An 18608-nucleotide genomic window follows, 5' to 3' on the forward strand; every position below is an offset into this window, starting at 1 on the left:
ATTTTCTTAACAAACTAGTTTGGTTTGGGGGATGGTCTGCGCCTACAGATCTGTACACAGAATCTGGTGATCGTCTGGGTCGTCCTATGATCTTTGTCTAACAGGAAAAGGTCAAATTTTTGTTTTTCCGGGAGGTCAGTGAGCCCCACCAGCAGGGGATCAATGGTCCCACTACGTGCCTCTTCATAAAAAGAACATTTAAAGAACAAGTGCTCTGGGCTTCCTATATCCCCCAATGAACAGGCACAAAGTCTCTGAGCATACGGGACTTTTTTAAAGAATCCTTCCAGGACCGGCGAGGGCAGAGCCGAGCTTCTGGCGAGTGTAAAAGCCCTTCTTGCATTTTTGGATACGAGAAAGAAGAGATATGCTGCTGGTGCGGCTATATATCTCTCGATTTCTCCAATTTTACAGTCGGGGCACCTTGAGCAGTTCTGTTGTCTCTCGGTGACGCTCTAGTTGTCTGGGCACCCCAGGACCTCCATAAATACTGCCCAGGCTTGTGCCCTGAGGAAGGGGCTGACGCAGTGGTTTGACTTCACCCCCAAAGGCACACTCCATTGTTGCTCAAGAGAGATGGATGCCAACCACAACAGAACGCAAACAATAGGGGAAAGTTCAAACATGTGATAGTTTGTCATAGGTGGAGGAATAGGGTATGTGAGAGTGAGAGAGAAGAGAGAAGGCCCACTGAACGTTCAGAAACATCCCACACCATTTGGTGGGTCACAAACAATATATGTATGATATAATCTGGAAGCAGGAAGAATACAGTGAATAATGTTGTGTCTCTCAGTCAGACAATGCAGCTTTGCTACCAAAAGAGCAAATTCACAGTCAGTGACACTAAAAGTAGCATTTTACTAATTAGCCTCCAGGCAGTACATGTTTCCTGCCAAGAAGTTGTTAACACCAGGTGATTCAACGGAATCTGAAACTACTCTAGAAAGTGCTTAGTTTCAACATTTACATACTTAGCTCGTTCCCTGTCACAGCTGATTAGTAATAGTATTGTTTGGTCTACTTTGCTAATGATTCTTGATCTGCATATTTTCAGTCGATTCAGAGAGATTTTGGTAAGCGTTAGAATCAGCTTCCAGTGCTTCCGCAGGATTTAATTGCCTGGGGCTCACTTTGTATTTTAATTGAAGTCCCATCACCGCCTCCATCCTCAACACCAAATAGGGGGAAGGCGGATGGCTATTATTATTATTATTATTATTATTATTATTACTTATTATTTATTAGACAGCCTTCACCAGCAGTTCCCAGAGCAGGTTACAACAATTAAACTGTCAAAACAAATTACAGTCACAGGAATAGGGTGGGCCCTTTAGGTGTCAAAGGCAGGGTGAAGAGGTATGCCTTAAGCATTCGCTAAAAGTTAGATTGAAATATACTCAGAGTCGCAAAGTGATTTTATGCTCTTTATTCAGCCCATAGTGGTGAGGAGGAATGAATGAATGTCCCCTCAAAGTATCTGCTTTATATACATTATTTACACAATGGGCTGCACATGATTGGCTAATTCTAGAATTCTACTGTAAGCCAATCAGGTTGTGGATTCACTTATATCTGGAGCATGATTGGGTGGTTCCTGCCAACCAATCATACTGCTGCATTGTTCTAAGACTCCTGCATTCTGAATCCTATTGTTCTAGGACCAATCAGACTGCTGCAATTTGGATCCTATTGTTCTAGGACCAATCAGACTGCTGCAGTTTGGATCCTATTCAACTCAGTACATAACATAGATGTACCTCTGTGAGGAGGGAATTTCGCAGCTGAGGGCCTGCCATGGAGAAGGCCACCACCACTGTGAACTTCTGAGGGAGGTGGAGCTACCAAGAGGGCCTCCGCGGCTGATCTTGACACCCAGGAGGATCTGTAAGGAAGGAAGCGATATCTCAGGTTTCTGGTACAGTTGGTGTTTTTTTCTGAGGGGACGCAGGGGTACACATACCCCTAAACATTTTGTGAATCTTAAGTTTGGCCTCATTGAGGGGCAGTATTTCAATATGAGTAGGAAAATGAGAGTACCCCTAAACATTTTTTTAGGAAAAAAGCACTGAGAACAGTCGTACCTTGGAAATTGAATGGAATCCGTTCCGGAAGTCCATTCAACTTCCAAAACGTTCAGAAACCCAAGCACGGCTTCTGATTGGCTGCAGGAAGCTCCTGCAGCCAATCAGAAGCTGCAGAAGCCCCGTCGGACGTTCAGCTTCCAAAAATAGTTCACAGCCCGGAACAGTCACTTCCGGGTTTGCGGCGTTCGGGAGCCGAAATGTTCGAGAAATAAGCTGTTCTAAAACCAAGGTACGACTGTACATATTGGTAGTACAATATGTTATAGAAAACCGATTCCAACAGAAGGCCTTATGACGGAGGAGACACATAGGCAAAAGATGGATGTGGAGGGAAAGTTGAAGGAGGAAAAGGCTCAGCCCCTGAGGTTTCCACAGACTGTGCTTCCATGGCTCTCTAGGGGCTTCCCCCAAAGAATCCTGTGAATGTTAGTGTGTTAAGGGTGCTGGAAATCATAGCTCTGAAAGGGGGTAAACTAGAGCCCCCCTGAATGGGGGGGGCATCTGCTTTAAATGCTGTTTAAAAGTACAGGGGTGGACATGACCTAGGTCTGTGACCTGAGCTGTCGCTTCTGATGGCTCTCCCAGGCACAATGTTCCAATTGCTGCATCTTCCCTTGGACGCAGATCTGAACGAACAGGGGACGGTCAATAATTGCCGACAAACAGAGCCCTGATGGAAATGCTCTGGTTTGTCCGGATGCCAAAAGGTATTGAGTTTTTGCTTGAGTGGATACCCAGCAACCGGTTTCCCCCAAAGCTTAACATTAAGTCACCAGCCGTGATGAGCTAAAAATGTCCGCAGCCAATGAGAGTATGAAACAGGTGGGGCCAGGATATCTTTAAACGCTGAGGATTACGGGAGGGCTCAGTGCGGAAGAAGTGAGGGTAAGGGGCGCTGAGGACAGCCTGCATATTTTTGGCCTGAATTCGCCTTGCGTGCCCTCTTCTCCGAGGCTGGGTGTCACATAATGCCACATATCTGCAGCCATACCCCTGGGACAAATGCTAGGAAGTCTTTAATGATGTTTGAGCTTATCTTTCACTTGGCTCTGAACTGAAATGAACGAGGGTCTGGAACAACAACATGGCCTGCTCATTATGTTCTACGCCACTGTTCACCATCCAGTTTTGCCGCCTTTCATTATCCTCACAACCAGTCATGGGAGGTCAGTGAAGGTGAGAGAGAGAAATGGCTGCCCCATTAGCTTAGCAACTGAAATTGAGCATGTGATGTTAATGTAAATTCTAAGCCAGATTTTCTCATTGCCGCTGGATAGGTCAGTGGGTAAGTGCTGGTGGTTCCTCGCCTTTGCATTCTTGGCCCTTTGTTTCCAGGACTCTTAAGTATGGCGGCCTCTTCCCATTGGAAGCTAGGCGTGCAAATTGTTCTCAGTGGAAGATGGTTATTTGCATAATGGCTGCTGCTGTCGCAGGGACATTGCTGGCTACCTGAATGGTAGGGTTGTAGCTCGATGGAAGAGCAACTGCTTCTCATGCAGTAAGTCTCAGCTTCAATCTGCAACATCCCCAGGTCTGGCTGGGAGAGACCCCATGCTTGAAACCCTGTAGAGCCAGTCAGCGTGGACAATGCTGAGCTAGATGGAGTAGTAGTTGGACTTAGTGTATGCCAGCTTCCTGTATTCCTAAAATGATCAACCTCAGTGCAGTTCATAGGATCAAGGGTCCTCTCTGAGGATTCTGCCCCTTTCATCTGGAAAAGAGGCATCCCTTCCCATGGGGAACTGCATAGGTGTCATGGACTGGTTCAACACAGAGGAATGGTGGGAGGAACCAGCTGGGGAACCACCAAGGAAAGCAGGATCAGAACCTGGGGTCAGAGGGAGAAGGCTGGGAAGAGGTGTTGGGAGCTGGGGAGGTAACAGGGCTTAGTGAGCAGGGAGAGCCTGTGGCAGAGAGAAGTCCAGAATCAGAGGCAGAAGCTGAAGCAGGTGAAGCCAAGAGGAAGAGATGAGTCAGGCTGGCGAAGAGTCATGGGTGCCTCCCGCTCCTGCTGCAACAAGCTCACCTCCCCCAGAAGAATCAGAACCAGAAGAGGGCTGAAATGGGTAGAACACTGCCAGGCCACATGCAGGAAAAATTTGCTTGGGGAAAGCCCTGGAGATGAGGGGACTTAGATGGCTGTGGAGAAGCAGGGACTTTGAGTCTTGGCAACTGAATCATGGGGTATGACCTACCCCATGAGCTGCTCATTAGGCCTGACACTCAGCCAAGTCTGTAAAGACTGTGTTTTTGCTAATAAAGAGTTAAGGTGTGATTTACTGTCGGCTCGCTCTTTGACAATAGTTTTATGTATCCACCGGTGCCGATGTGACAGCAGCTGCCATTTCACTAATCCCCATCTAGTTCCATGCCTAGCAGCCAACGCTGGGTTTTGCTAGCAGAATTGACCACCCTCCCCTCCATCCCAGCTTTCTAACAGTACTTCTTCCAGCTGCATTGGCAAGTAAGTTCAGGTCAGGAAGAAAAAGTGGTCAGCCTTGCAGCCTCACAGGGCTCTAGGGTGTTATCCTGCGCAAAAATGGATGCTTTACTCATCCAAGAGATTATGGCCACCCAAGTTGACATAGCATTTAGAATCTTGCCTTTACTTTTCTCTCGGAGAACTTTTGTTATTGGGCATCATACAAATGTTGTAAACTGGAATTGTGATTAATAGGAACAATGTGTGAAGTGAGACCGCAAGCGTTTCCAGAGGCATAAAACCAATTGCGTACAAATTACTAGGAGGCACATGGAAGTCTTGCATTTGGAACCACTGCTGTGTGGCATTCTAGCAGGACAGGTTTATGGGTGCAACATTCATCGGGAGAGAGAGGCTCAAGCAGATGTGTTGGAAAGAATCAGGTCTTGCTTAACAAGCTTGCATGGGGGGGGGAGCGGTGGAGGGGCAGGGAAGCTCTCTTTGAAAAGTGCTGACTTCCGCGTTTGCCTGGGCTATGTGGGGCAGTCAGCACGGATTTTGAAAGCTGTTTGATTATTTTAAAAATATCTTCCGAGGTCACATTTAATCAAGTCCAAAGCGCAAAGCCTATATGGTTGAGTTTTCTCCTATGAATAAAATTTGACAGGGAGAAATGAAATACCTCCAAAATCAACAGCGGAGTATTTAGTCAACTCACCTCAACCTATGGACTGTGTCCAAGGCTGCAAAGAGTTGCCAGCTATTGCAGCCTTTCCCTGCCTAATCCACAGAACAGACACCTGATAAATCTATGTCAGGAGGACAGCAGCACCTGTAGTGCATTTCACGGTTTAAGTGCACAAGAGTCATAGTTGGAAGGGACCCTTAGGGTTGTCTGGTCCAACCCCTTGCAATGCAGGAACTGTGGGCATTCTGCATGCAAAGCAGGTGTTCTCCCACCCAGCTGTGCCTCCTTCTCAAGGTTTTGCCTTACCCATGAATGAATTAGGTGCACAAGTCAATGAAATGAGGGTGCCCCTGTTGCATCTAGTTACTTTAATCAATTCAGCTGTTGGTTTTGTGAATCGCCCTTCCTCCCAAGGGAGCCCAGGACAAGGTACGTTAAAGACTGAAGCAGCAGAGTTCATCTCGCAAAGATAAGCATAACAAATCACCACATAAAATGACAAAATAGCCATAAAATCAGAGTGATAAACACAAACATAAACCAACCAGCAGCTGGGTACTAAAACAACCTAATTTGATTTGTAAAAACCTTGTGACGGTGAGGAGGAAGACTGGGGAGTACTTGGGGCAGAAAACTGGGGGGCGGGGTGGAGAAAATTGAAAAATTGGAGCGGAGGCTTCTTGGGACAAGCTACAGTGGCAGCACCTCCCCCCTTTTAAAATACCATTTGGGCACTGTCCCAAGAGGTGGTGATGGGACTCTACTGGTGGCCCAACAGGTGGCCATGTTTGTCTGATTGTCTCCTTGGAATGACACTGTAAAGTAGATCTACTAGCTAGCACAATGATTTCCACCTGTGCAGCAGAACTTCCCTCCTCTCTCCCCTCACATCTCCTGTGCTCTCCCCAAATCTGCTCTGGAGGGTTGGAAGAAAACCTAGGAAAAAAATGGGGGAATGCAAGGGGAGGAGAGGGAGGGGAAGTTCTGTTGCCCACACAAAAGTCCTTGACCCAGCAGATCTGCTTCTTTGGATACTGCCCTGTATTGTGTTGTACCTGAGGCATTGTTGGGAGCAAGGAAGATGGCAGCCACACTGCCACTCACCCTGGTAGGTCCCCTGTCCCAATCCCAATTTCTCAATTTTATTCCCACCCTCCCCAGATTTTGGCCTTCCACCACTCTTTCATCCCAATGACCCCGGAGCTGAATGTTTAGTTGGGCATTCATTCCACTGCACAGCCCACTTTAAGCACTTTTGTGAACCACATGGCACATTGAGTCACGGTGGAGCAGACACTTCGTCAGAAATGTAGCCCCTTTTCGCTCACAACCTACACCTGCACTTGTATCAAAATGGCCAAGTGAGTTTACCTGGGTTCTCAGAATCTTCCCCTGATTGTGCTGTTCCTTTTTCTCTCTGTGTCTCTTCCTTTCTCTCTTTGCTCGCCTTGACCAATAATTTCAAATTCCATTCGATCTGCACAGATTTCAGTTATTTGCCAGATAGGATCAATTCTCGGCTATGACCACCTGGCCGCTATGAAATCCCTCAGGACGCTGAGGGCCTTGAGGCCCCTCCGAGCCCTGTCTCGATTTGAGAGCATAAGGGTAAGGGTTGTTGTCTTTCAGTGTCTATCAAGTGTGTTCACCTCCAGTAATCAGCACCTTCTCTCTCTTTCCCACAGGTTAACGGGCCATCAAGTCTTTCCTTAAGGTGGCACATGGCGGCTTCATTTTGCTAATCCAAAGCAAGGCAATGGCTCCAGTTCTTTATAGAGAAGGGTGTAACATAGTGACACAGATCCAACACCATTTAAAACACGCACACGCACACAACGGAATTGGGTATTACAGAGATACATCACAGGCTATGGCATTCTTTTTCAAAGGATCGTAATAAATGGCTGGGTCTTGCAAAGTGATTCATCTTGAGGGCACAAAATTACAGTGTTTGCATAATTTAATAATGGGAGCTGTGCCCACATCTCTGCTGTTTCCATTCAATTATATAAAAAAAATTCAAATCAACTGCACACACAAAAAGTTTGTGTTTCAGGAAAACACTGCCAGAATTAGACTTTGCTGGTCCTTCTTTCTTCCTTTTTCTGACCAACGTTTGACATCAGTTGGAGCTCCATGTGGTCACCTTGAGGAAAGTAAGACAACATTTAAGATGGGGGTTCCCTCTGGTTTTGAAGTCTTGTGGTTTCATTTTGCACTGGAAATCAGTGAATGGGTCTATATCCTGAAGGTCTTCTGGAAATGATTTTTATGCATGAGAATGCTGACGGGGTTGTTTTGCCCCTGCCTTCGTGCTGGGTTAATGCTATATATTTTTCCTCCTTTTAGGCTCTTTCTTCATCAGTTGATTAACCAGGCTTATCTTTACAGGTGAAAATCCAGAGAAGAGAAGCTGAATGGTAGGATTTGTGCTAATGGTTTGGACTTTTCCATTTTGTGTCTCCATTCAGGTCTCATTAGTAAGCCTCATAGCTAGTACACTTGGATACTCCGAAATGGGTCCCATTAAATCCCTTAGGACCCTCAGAGCTCTGAGACCCTTAAGAGCACTATCACGATTTGAAGGGATGAGGGTAAGATTCAGTTAAAACAACAACCCACATGACCCATCATCGAAGCCCACCTGTCCATGGACACCCACCAGCATGTTGTGAGGGCCATCATTCCTTCCTTCCTTCCTTCCATCATTTGTTCATTCATTCCTTAGTTGTGTTTTTGTTTTCGTTTTTCATCCTAAGCTGTAAATGAAACAATTGATAAATGCCATATGTTGCAATATGCCCCCTCTTTCGCCTCCCTCCTCCTCTGACAAATTCATCCAGCTTGCTTGTAGGAGTAGCTTCAGCTTTGACTGATGCCCACCCTGGTGGATTCCCTTATGAGCTAATCCTGCCACATTCCTTGTCCTACAGCACTTTACAAACACATTTCAGGCTGAGCGCACATCTGGCTGACAAATCTGCCTCAGTAATGAGGTGCTCCAAAGAAAACAATTTGGCTTCTCCAGCTTTAAGGTGGCCTTTTGTGCACCCACAAAAGCTGCCAGAAGGTGAGGCAAACGTTGCCATCAACCAGACCCCTCACAGAAAGGCTGCCTTTGGGTGTTACAGCAAACCGTGGTTCATAGTGATGCGAAGGAGCCTAGGAGAGCCCCCGATCCATGCATTTCCCCCTTTTCTCCTCCAGCGCAGCTACAAAGTAGAGTCCAGAAAATTTTGCTTCCACTTTTGATTAACCACTGATATCAGAACCCTAAACGATAGTTTTAAGTGTGATTTGTTTGAACAAGCCAGCTTCATAAACCATGGTTTGAAGTTCACATTTCAAACAAGCCATGGTTAAAAATAAACCACTGGTTAAGCAAAAACCATAGGCTTTGCTTCTGGGAGGGGAGGAAGAGTGTCTAAGCCTGCATCTCATTCTTGCCTGCTAAACTATGGTTTGGTGTGATGTCCAAATTGGTACACTATATAGTTCTACAGTTCCTCGTTCCTACTATATCCTGCATTAAGAGTTAACATAGACAGATAAGATTCCTCTTCTGCCTGAAGCTATTTATTTGAACAAGGCTCTAAATGCAGAGAGCCATCCCCACGTTAGGAAAAGATCTCACCTATCTAGCATGTGTGCCACTCCTGCTTCTGTGACTACCAAATGCCCACACATTGGAAGTAATATTTGCAAAGGGCTGGGAAACTGGACAGTTTAAATCCAGCTGTTCTGGGCTTCGTGGATGTAGGTGTTAGAGAAATGTTATGTCTCAAGTGTGCCCAAGGAGAGGGCATGGCAGGAGAGCACCACCCAATTTCCAGGGCACATACATTCCCTACACTTATAGACTCATCTAAACCAAGATATTTTACTACTTCAGTCTGTATCTAGACCAGCGCATGAGATGATTAACATTTTGCTTGAACTCAGCTACCGAAAAACCCCCACATTTAAATGGTGTAATAAAACCATAGGGCACCCGCTGCAAATGGTGCACATGGCTTGAAATGGGCTAGCCACCCAATAAACCAAAGCCAAGGCAGTGTTAAGAGAAAGATTAGGCTCCCAGTGCCATGTTTGTTCACAAGAACCCAGCCACTGAAAGTACATACATGTGATGTCCCTAACCCACAAGTCAGATATTTGTTGAACCTAAAAATGTCAAATGCATGAATCAGCCATAAGTTATATTGGCTACAATAGCCTTCCTCAACCTGGTGCTCTTGAGGAGTTTTGAATTGCCATAGGAATGCTAATACATTTGGGTGCCTGGGAGCCATCTTTCAGAAGACAATACCAAACATATTTTCATGTTTGCTGTTGCCAGTCTTTCTGAGGCTTTTTTGTCTCCTCCACTGCATACATTTAGGGCTCATCCACACTTTTTGCCCTTCACTTTCTATGTGCACGTCTGTGCTTTAAAGCGCTGTGTCTAAACCCCCTATTTCCATTCTTCCCAGTAGCTTTTTAACACTAAATTTGAACAAACGGCAATTCAGGTTTTCCTGAATCGTTTTGCTCCAATTCAGCAGTAAAGAGTGGGTTTTCACGGGGAATAAAAAAGCATTCAGACATAGAATTGTAGTGTTGGAAGGCATCCCGAGGATCATCTAGTCCAACCCCCTGCAATGCCAGAATCTTTTGCCCAATTTGGGTCTCGAACCCAGGGCCCAGAGATTAAGAGTCTCATGCTGTACCGACTGAGCTGCCATCATGGTGCTGTAAAGCGCAGGCCTGTGACTAGAAACGCAGCACAAAAGGAAGTCTGGATGAGCCCTCAAAGCACTCTGTTCCACTTTAAGAGTTACGGTTTCCCCTGAGAATTCTGGGAGCTATCATTGGTAAGGGATCTGAGAGTCCTTAGGAAACACTGAAACTCCCAGGATTTGGGGCATGGGGGATCCATGACTCTTAAAGAGGGATAAGAGCGCTTTAAATGTATGGGGTAGATGTGGCCATAGTTTGCATCTTGGCTCTAGAGTTTACCAGGCTCGGCTGAAATTTAGCACACAGCACTGATCTTTATGTAGGATTAAGGATTGAGAATGGACCCTGGGGTTGTGATGTCTTTGCCTATAGCCTCTCATCTCTCATGCACAAATTCGTTTTCACACCCTTTACCAAATTTCAATTTCTAAAAACCCAAATAACCCATCACCAGGTGGAAAGTTTTCCCAAACAGACAGTGTGCACTACAGCTGCGTTTAAATGTGAACATAAAAGAAATGTGGCCAAATCATTTGGAGGATTCCTGCTCAAGAAATGCCTGGATTAGCTGCGCTTGCCATGCATGCCATTCCCTGCGCCTCTCTCCTCTTCTCCATTTCATTGCACATGTCACTTGCCATCCCATAAACGGTGTGTGCATGTTTGCATTCGGGCCATTTGCATGCAGATATCAGAAGCATTGGCTTTACATAATGAGTCGCACCTTGCTCATTCCTATTCATGGCTTGTGACATCCTGTGGCCTCCTGTTTGCTTGGACCCACACAATGCATGAAGGATCCTGCCTTCAGCTGGGAAGGTGGAATTGATGGTCTTCTGCCCCGCTTCCCGTTCTGTGTTTCTGTGTTTGCAGTGTTTCAGGCTCCCCTCTATTTCCAAGAGTTCTGAGCTAGATGCATGTAAATAGAGGTGATGCAAACCACAAAGTTCAAATTCGGAAACAAAAAGTGCAGAATTCCGTTGTGCAAATACATTGTCAAAAACAACAAAATGTTTTCTTTTTTAAAAAAGAAAAGGAGCGTTTGCAATAAGCAGATACGGCTGTTTCTCCCCACCCCCCTTTTAAAGCAAATGCTCACAAATGTGCCAAATTATCATTGCTAGCATGTGATGTTCTGTCAAATATGTAAATGTTTGGAAGAAAGAGTTTGCGTTTGAAGCCCATGGCTTGCTTTCCTTCAAAGCACCTTTGCAATTGGAGATGTAGACATTAATATGCTTGTTTACGCCCTCACTTGTTTGTGAACATAGCATTTGTGTGTGTGTGTGCAGGATTGCAATCCCTTCTGTATTTTTTGGTTCCCTTGTGCATGTCTGTGCCATATTTGCATATATAATTTTCTGTCTAGGACAGCATTTGGACCAATGTTGCTTGTATGATTCATTTTGTCAGGACTCCACAATTGTATGATTCTATGTAACTCCCATCGGCCCCAGCTGCTGGGTGCTGGTATCACTTAGGGGAAGGCTGGTACAAAGTGTTAATGTGCTCTAAAAGATATCAGTCTGGAAAATATGCCATAGGGTCAGATCAGCCAACCTGGTGCCCTCCATGTGTTTATTTACCACTCCCTTTCCTTTGTGAGGGCACCTCTGTCAATCAAGAATACATGCAATATGTTTAAAAGGGGCATAGTGCTTTTGTTCAGATGCACTGGTTATATGAGTGTGTCTGAGTTATGTTCATTTTGGTATACTAAAAGTGCAAAGATCAATGCAGAGATAATGACATCGGTCAAAGCCCATTTTGCCAAATCCATTTCTTCTGCAGCTGCTTACAATTTGGGCACCCTAAAAACTGCTGTGAGGCCTCTTAGTCCTGCAGGTTCTTCTAATTATTACCTCTTAAGAGTCATCAAATTTCAGGGCTTGGGCAGCCTACACAGGTTTTCTTTTAAAGCAGGATTTCAGCTTCCAAGTATAGTGGAGCTTAGTCCCATTTGTTATAATTCTTGCCTGCTGCTAAGCTGACACTGCAGGTTTAGGTGGAAATCCTAGACATACTTCCCCAGGAGTAAATCCCACTGGGCTCAGTGGGGCTTACTTCTGAGTAGACTTGCACTGTTTGTTAGTTTTTTTTTAGTTTTCTCTGTTTTGAGAAATCATTTGAATCAAAAAGTGAGAAGTCATCACATAAATAAAATCATCACTTGGCTTGTGTGTGTGTGTGTGTGTGTGTGTGTGTGTGTGTGTGTGTGTTTAAAAATAAAGGCTGCTTTTCAGCTGTTGCAGTTCTCCCACCCCAAAAGGGATTTACATGAAAGAACAAAATGAAATGAGACAACACCATGTACCGGTAACACAAATTAAAGCACAGATTAGGTCCAATGTTAGTTATACTCAGATTTAACCCACTTAAATGAGTGGACATGACAAATTTAGGCCCATTAATTTCCATAGGTTTACTCTAAGTAAAACGTTGGTGATACAAATCTTAAAAAGCATAAGTTAAAAAATTTCAGTTGTATATTGCCAAGCCATGCAGATAATAGTAATAGTAGTAGTACAGTAATGATTTTATTATTTATACCCCCCCCCCATCTGGCTGGGTTGCCCCAGCCACTCTGGGCGGCTTCCAGCACATAAAAATGTAATAATAAAATGTCAAACCTTTAAAACTTCCTGATACAGGGCTGCCTTCAGATGCCTTCTAAACATTGTGTAGTTCTATAATAATAATGAATTAATTAAGATTTAGAATGTATTCACTGCTTGTGCAAATGCCACCAGGAATGGAACTTGTACTATAAAAGGGAAGATCTTCCATTAGGAAACCACCACGAAAAAGGCCCTGCCTGGCGCTCTAAACCAACTGAACTTCTGCATAATGTCTCTGTTAAAATCAGACTTTATGTTCATTTTAACAAGGTCCATAATTTTATTTTATTTAAGCAAAACATCTGGAGGGCCAAGGTTGAGGAAGCCTGATATACATAGGTGCAAATTTAGAAAGAATTATTATCAGTTAAATAGGACAAACAGTCCATTTCTGCCTGGTGGGAAAGAGCAGCAGGCCTGTTTGCCCTCAAAACAGAGGGTTGTTGTCTGTAAAGTTGGGCACAGGACCGCCCTAAAAATTGAGGATAATTTAGTTGTGATTTGAACACAAGCCTCCTATTTCACCACCAAGGCAGACAACTACTTTCTGACTCTGTGCATGTGTTACTGCTAGGGAAGGAAGAATCTGTCAGTTTTGGTTCTCTCCTTTTCTCCTTTTCTCCATCTTAAATCAGCCCTCCACATTTTGCAGCAATTTGCAAGCTTAAAGAAAAAACATCCTCATGAAAATTCATTAGCATTTTAGTGCAAGTTTTTCCCTAATTAACACAATTCTATATGCATTTTTAGGGACACGGGTGGCACTGTGGGTTAAACCACAGAGCCTAGGGCTTGCCAATCAGAAGGTCGGCGGTTCGAATCCCCACGACGGGGTGAGCTGCCATTGCTCGGTCCGTGCTCCTGCCAACCTAGCAATTTGAAAGCACACCAGTGCAAGTAGATAAATAGGTACCACTCTGGCGGGAAGGTAAACGGCGTTTCCGTGTGCTGCTCTGGTTCCCCAGAAGCAGCTTAGTCATGCTGGCCACATGACCCGGAAGCTGTACGCCGGCTCCCTCGGCCAATAAAGCGAGATGAGCACTGCAACCCCAGAGTTGGTCACGACTGGACCTAATGGTCAGGGGTCCCTTTACTTATATGCAGTTTAGACTAATGTACATATTTTTTCAAGCATATGCATTTTTGTACGCTATTTTCACAAATACCTTCATTTAATGCACCTTTTTCCTGAATAATTGCATTTTTGCATGTTTTGGTTGGAGAACTGCATCACAAAAATCACATAAGTGCAAATTTCAAAGGCTAGCTGTGTTTGGTTTCTGAAAGTGCTAATCTGATACATTCAGCTGTAAATGTGTTGTGAGTCGAATTTCTCCTCCACCCCTAGTGCCTGCTGTGCTGGACTGGGCCCTTTTCTTCCTCTCTTGAGTGAGGAATAATTACGAACACACGCCCCAGGAAAATCAAGTCATTTTATTTTTAGTAGATTTAGCCACACTTAAACCATGGCTTACGGACAGTAAAACGTAGCATTATTACCAGCTGACGATATGCTCTAGAGTGCAGAAGGAAATTCAGCCCGTATAAGACATGTATTAAGTAGTTTTAATACCCCAGTACAAATACATCAAGCGGGAAGGATGATAATAGCTCGTAGGTTCATTCTGTGGAAACACATTATGAGACAATAGCCTAGTTTTCAAGCCAATGGACTTGGCGAAACTTCTTTGAAGTTAATGGGGCCTATGATGGTGGGCTAATCAGAGCATCAGGACTGAATGTGAAGGGAAGGTACCTTGAGGCAAGGGTCAAATGTTTCCCCATCCTTGATCTCTGCGAATACACCTCCATCCCCCACCCTCCTTCCTGTTTTTATTTTAAACTCTTGCTCAGGACTGGTTCATGCAGTGGTGGGCTACACAGTGAGACATTGAACTGTGGCACACATGCAGTAGACTAGGTTGCTGAGGGCTATTGTCAAAACTTGCCCAAGTTCAGAGTCAGCACCATGGGGCCCATAGCTGAGCTCTAGCACAGGCAGATCAGAATTCAGATTCTGGAGAGGCAAACAATGGTCCACAGACACAGAATGTGGCCCAGGTGGGCTGGTGGTTAGTTCTGGATCAGAGTGCAAAACGAGGCAGAAGTCAGAGCAGAGGCTACTTGCCACAATGGCTATGCTCTACCTTCGCTGTGATGAGAGACAAGGTGCTTCTGAATACCATTTGTCAGGAATTGCAGGTGTCTAGGCAACACATTAGGGATGCGGGTGGCGCTGTGGGTTAAACCACAGAGCCTAGGAGCTGCCGATCAGAAGGTTGGTGGTTCGAATCCCCATGATGGGGTGAACTCCCATTGTTCGGTCCCAGCTCCTGCCAACCTAGCAGTTCGAAAGCACGTCAAACGGCAAGTAGATAAATAGGTACCGCTCCGGCGGGAAGGTAAACGGCGTTTCCGTGCACTGCTCTGGTTCACCAGAAGTGGCTTAGTCATGCTGGCCACATGACCCGGAAACTGTACGCCGGCTCCCTTGGCCAATAAAGCAAGATGAGCGCCGCAACCCCAGAGTCGGCCACGACTGGACCTAATGGTCAGGGGTCCCTTTACCTTTACCTTAGGCAACACGTTCTCTTTTGCAACATGGGTTGTTTGGATACTAGGAGTTGCAGGTGGGCAGAGTGCTGTTGTATTCAACAGGCATCTGGATGGCCACTGTGAGAACAGGGTGCTGGACTATACAAGTGCCTTTGGACTGATCCAGTAAGCTCATCTTCTGTTCTTATGGCATTGGTTAGAATGAGGAGCTGGCTCACAGCCTGGTCATGGAGGTTGGCTAATAGCATTTGGGCTGTTTCTGAAGCCTAGAGGGTGGCCTTGACCCTACAGAGCTTGGTAGTCTGCTTGGTTTGCTGAGTGCCCAGAGTGTTGGCATTGTAGGAAATAAGGTTCCAAAACCAGGGTTTTGGGGACCTGTGATTCAAGACACATACCCTCAAGTACCTGAAGGAATGCATGTGTACATTTGTAGCCATGCATGCCCAACTGCTGCAACGGGGACCCAAGTATGTTGCACATTCAGATACGAGTACATATGCCCTGCATCACCACTCACTCTGCTTCCTTAAAAAAACCTTCTGTTTTGGCATTTTGTCCTGGCAGCAGAGCAGAATTGCTGGCATCAGCTGCTGCTTCACTGCAACAGGTGGAGAAAGTGCAACTCCCTATGTCCAAGCAAGGAGTTGAAGTGTCATTTTCAGGGGCAAACTAGATGTGACATTTGTTGTTGTTGTTGTTGTTGTTGTTGTTGTTGTATTGCATTTATATCCAAGGAGCTAATGGTAGCATATATGGTTCTCCCACACCTTCCCATGTTCTCCTTGCAATAACTCTGTGAGGCAGATTAGGCTGAGTGACAGTGACTGGTCACCCAGCCAGCTTCATGGCTAAGGGGTTTTTTTTGAACCCTGATCTCCCTAGTAATTGTCCAATATGCCTAACTATTACACGCTGGCTCTCAATCCTTCTATCAGCAACCAGGTGCCTCTTCTCATTTCCTGAACTGGAGCAATGGGGATGGCTTTTTGGGGGGCGGGTGGAACAGTGATCCAAAGCAGGACTTCAGCAAAAGGTTAAATTCCACGCCCCTTCTCATAGTCCCACCTAGATCAGGAGCTCTTTTATAAAAGGCCATTTGCAGAATTTCTAATCTCATGAATAAAGTAATGTCTCATTTGTCCTTCATTCAGTCTGAGCTCAGTTTGGGTTCCTTTGGCCTCCGCAAGACAGAAAATACTGAGGAAACCGATCTGCTGTTTTCTTGACACATATACAATTGGAGAGAGCAGGTCTTTACAATCTGCATTCTTTTCAGTGAAGCTAAAGGAAAGGAAAAGAAGCTTAGGTTAAACATCCTAGACTCTTAGAACAGCGGTTCTCAACCTGTGGGTCCCCAGATGTTTTTGGACTACAACTCCCATCATCCCTAGCTAGCAAGGCCAGAGCTCAGGGATGATGGGATTTGTAGTCCAACAACATCTGGGGACTCACAGGTTGAGAACGGCTGCTCTAGAAGGACAAGCTTTCTTAGATTTGCAACTCACCATTCACGCTGAGTCATGGTAATAACCTCACGTTTTTCTAAACGCCCAACTGCTGCCATCAGTGGGTCTCAAAGAGAATTGTGCTTTCTTGCTCTGGGACATCCAAGAGCCCAAAGGTCTCTTTAGTCCAGCATCCTGCTCTCACACTGGCCAGCTAGATGCCTCTGGGAAGCCTGAAAGCACTCCTTCCTATTTGTGATTCCCAGCAACTGATGATGATAATAATAATAATAATAATAATAATAGCTTTATTGTCATTGTACAATGAAATTAAACGAGCCCCCCCCCCAAACACTCAATTTCTTATTGTGTCTTGTGTCCCTGCACATAGTGAGTAGCCATGGGTAGCTTTGCCCTCCAAATGTTTTTGTGTCCAAGTTTTTTGTACCTTGTCTTGTTACCTGAATGAGCTTTCTTTGACGTGTTCAGAAGGCAACAGGAGAGAAGGGAGAGAGAAGGCTGGGCATTGCATGGCCTGGTGGATACTTTTGCACCCCCACCCCGCTTAACCCACATGCTTGTGTCTTGAATGTGTTCATGTCCCTTTTCCCACAGCGTTCCTCATTTGGAAATTCAAGTCTTAAAATCTCACGTGTGTGCCACGCAGTATATTCGCAGTAGTTCTGGGTTGGCACAGAGGAACATTGAACAAAGACCAAATGTGTGTGGTTGCATTCGCCACACACACAGCCAGCACAAAAGATTTCGTTTTGGCCAGTATTTGAACAGGAGCTGCTTTCTTAATACAGTGGTACCTCAGGTTACAAACACTTCAGGTTACAGACTCCGGTAAGCCGGAAGTAGTACCTCAGGTTAAGAACCTTACCTCAGGATAAGAACAGAAATCATGTGGCGGCAGCGGGAGGCCCTATTAGCTAAAGTGGTACCTCAGGTTAAGAACGGTTTCAGGTTAAGAACGGACCTCCGGAATGAATTAAGCTCGTAACCTGAGGTAACACTGTACTTTTAATTTGAATAATGTTAATTGGGTCAACAAAAATGCCGCAGACATCACAGAAACGCACGAGCAGGCACAAAATATAAGCAGCTCTTAAATGAAATGTTTCTGGACATTAGACATACAAGCCCAAAGTATTTTATCTGCTGGTTTTCATGTGAAAAAGGTGGGCAGATATAAACACATCCACATGCATAGATCTCACTCATAACCACCATAGGCTACACTGCTGTTGAGCACAAAATGTTCTACTACTCTTGCTTTCCAGGCTACCATGAAGGCTATTTCTTCCTCGAGCCAGGAATACAGTGACTGATTTATGATGAAGGAACAGCCATGAATGACAAACGACAATGAATCTTAGGAGAGCATTACGATTAATTGTTCACATCCCTCCCCTGCTCTTCTTTAACTTTTTTTCTAAAACAGTTGGGGTTTTTTTACATTAAGCTTTTTATTAATGCAAAATCGAAAAGTACAGAGAGACTATAATCAGAGTTGCAAAACATAAAAGCAGTACAGAGATTGTATTTTCCAAATAGATAAGGGAGCAGATATTGTAGAAAAATAAAAGCAAAGCACATAATGAAAGCCAAACTGCGATTTGGAGTTTTGCATATCTGAATTCGGCACATAAGAAATGAAGTTCCACCAAACACTCTTAGAAAAGCAGACTATAATTGTGCACATCTTTTCCCTGCCCTCCTTTCAAAGGAAACCAGAGGAGAATACAACAGTGACAGAGCCTAAGGCTAATTAGGGAGAGGCCATGACTCAGTGGCAGAGTGCATTTGCTTTGCCCGATTTAATCTCTGGCACCTCCAGACAGTGAGATCTCGCTGGAAGCTGCCACTTCTCCATGCTTCCATGGCGTCTGTAGGGGCACTGCCCTGTGAGATTCTGCTGCCCAAGGTGGCTGCCTCAGTCCACCTGATGGGCCGGCCAGCCCTGTTATCAGCCCAATGCAGATGTGCAGTCTCATGGATGCTACTGTCTATTTTATGTGAGCTTAAGTGCTCACATAAGTGCTCCTGGCATGCCCCGCGGAGGACCTT

At 45.1% G+C, this 18608-nt stretch overlaps 1 protein-coding gene and 1 long non-coding RNA gene across 8 annotated transcripts in view; one reads left to right on the forward strand and one right to left on the reverse strand.

Moving 5' to 3' along the window:
• SCN5A (sodium voltage-gated channel alpha subunit 5) overlaps window positions 1-18608 on the forward strand; it is a 222509-nt gene that overhangs the window by 183718 nt on the left and 20183 nt on the right. For 3 of the 7 annotated variants that reach the window (XM_079996335.1, XM_079996338.1, XM_079996341.1), the window contains 2 exons: window positions 6683-6805; window positions 7669-7791. The exons of 1 other annotated variant lie outside the window; for it this stretch is intronic. In XM_079996335.1, the coding sequence (XP_079852461.1) occupies window positions 6683-6805; window positions 7669-7791 (246 nt within the window). The remainder of the gene's footprint in view (window positions 1-6682; window positions 6806-7668; window positions 7792-18608) is intronic. 3 more of the 7 variants (XM_079996337.1, XM_079996340.1, XM_079996336.1) reach the window with 2 other exon arrangements.
• LOC307199377 overlaps window positions 1-18608 on the reverse strand; it is a 103379-nt gene that overhangs the window by 2376 nt on the left and 82395 nt on the right. The window contains exons 2-3 of the long non-coding RNA XR_013831946.1: window positions 5228-5341; window positions 1761-1885 (exon numbers count right to left, since the gene is read on the reverse strand). This is a non-coding gene — a long non-coding RNA (uncharacterized lncRNA). The remainder of the gene's footprint in view (window positions 1-1760; window positions 1886-5227; window positions 5342-18608) is intronic.

The sequence above is a fragment of the Podarcis cretensis genome (genome assembly GCF_951804945.1).
Source record: "Podarcis cretensis genome assembly, chromosome: 12".
NCBI lineage: Eukaryota > Metazoa > Chordata > Lepidosauria > Squamata > Lacertidae > Podarcis > Podarcis cretensis.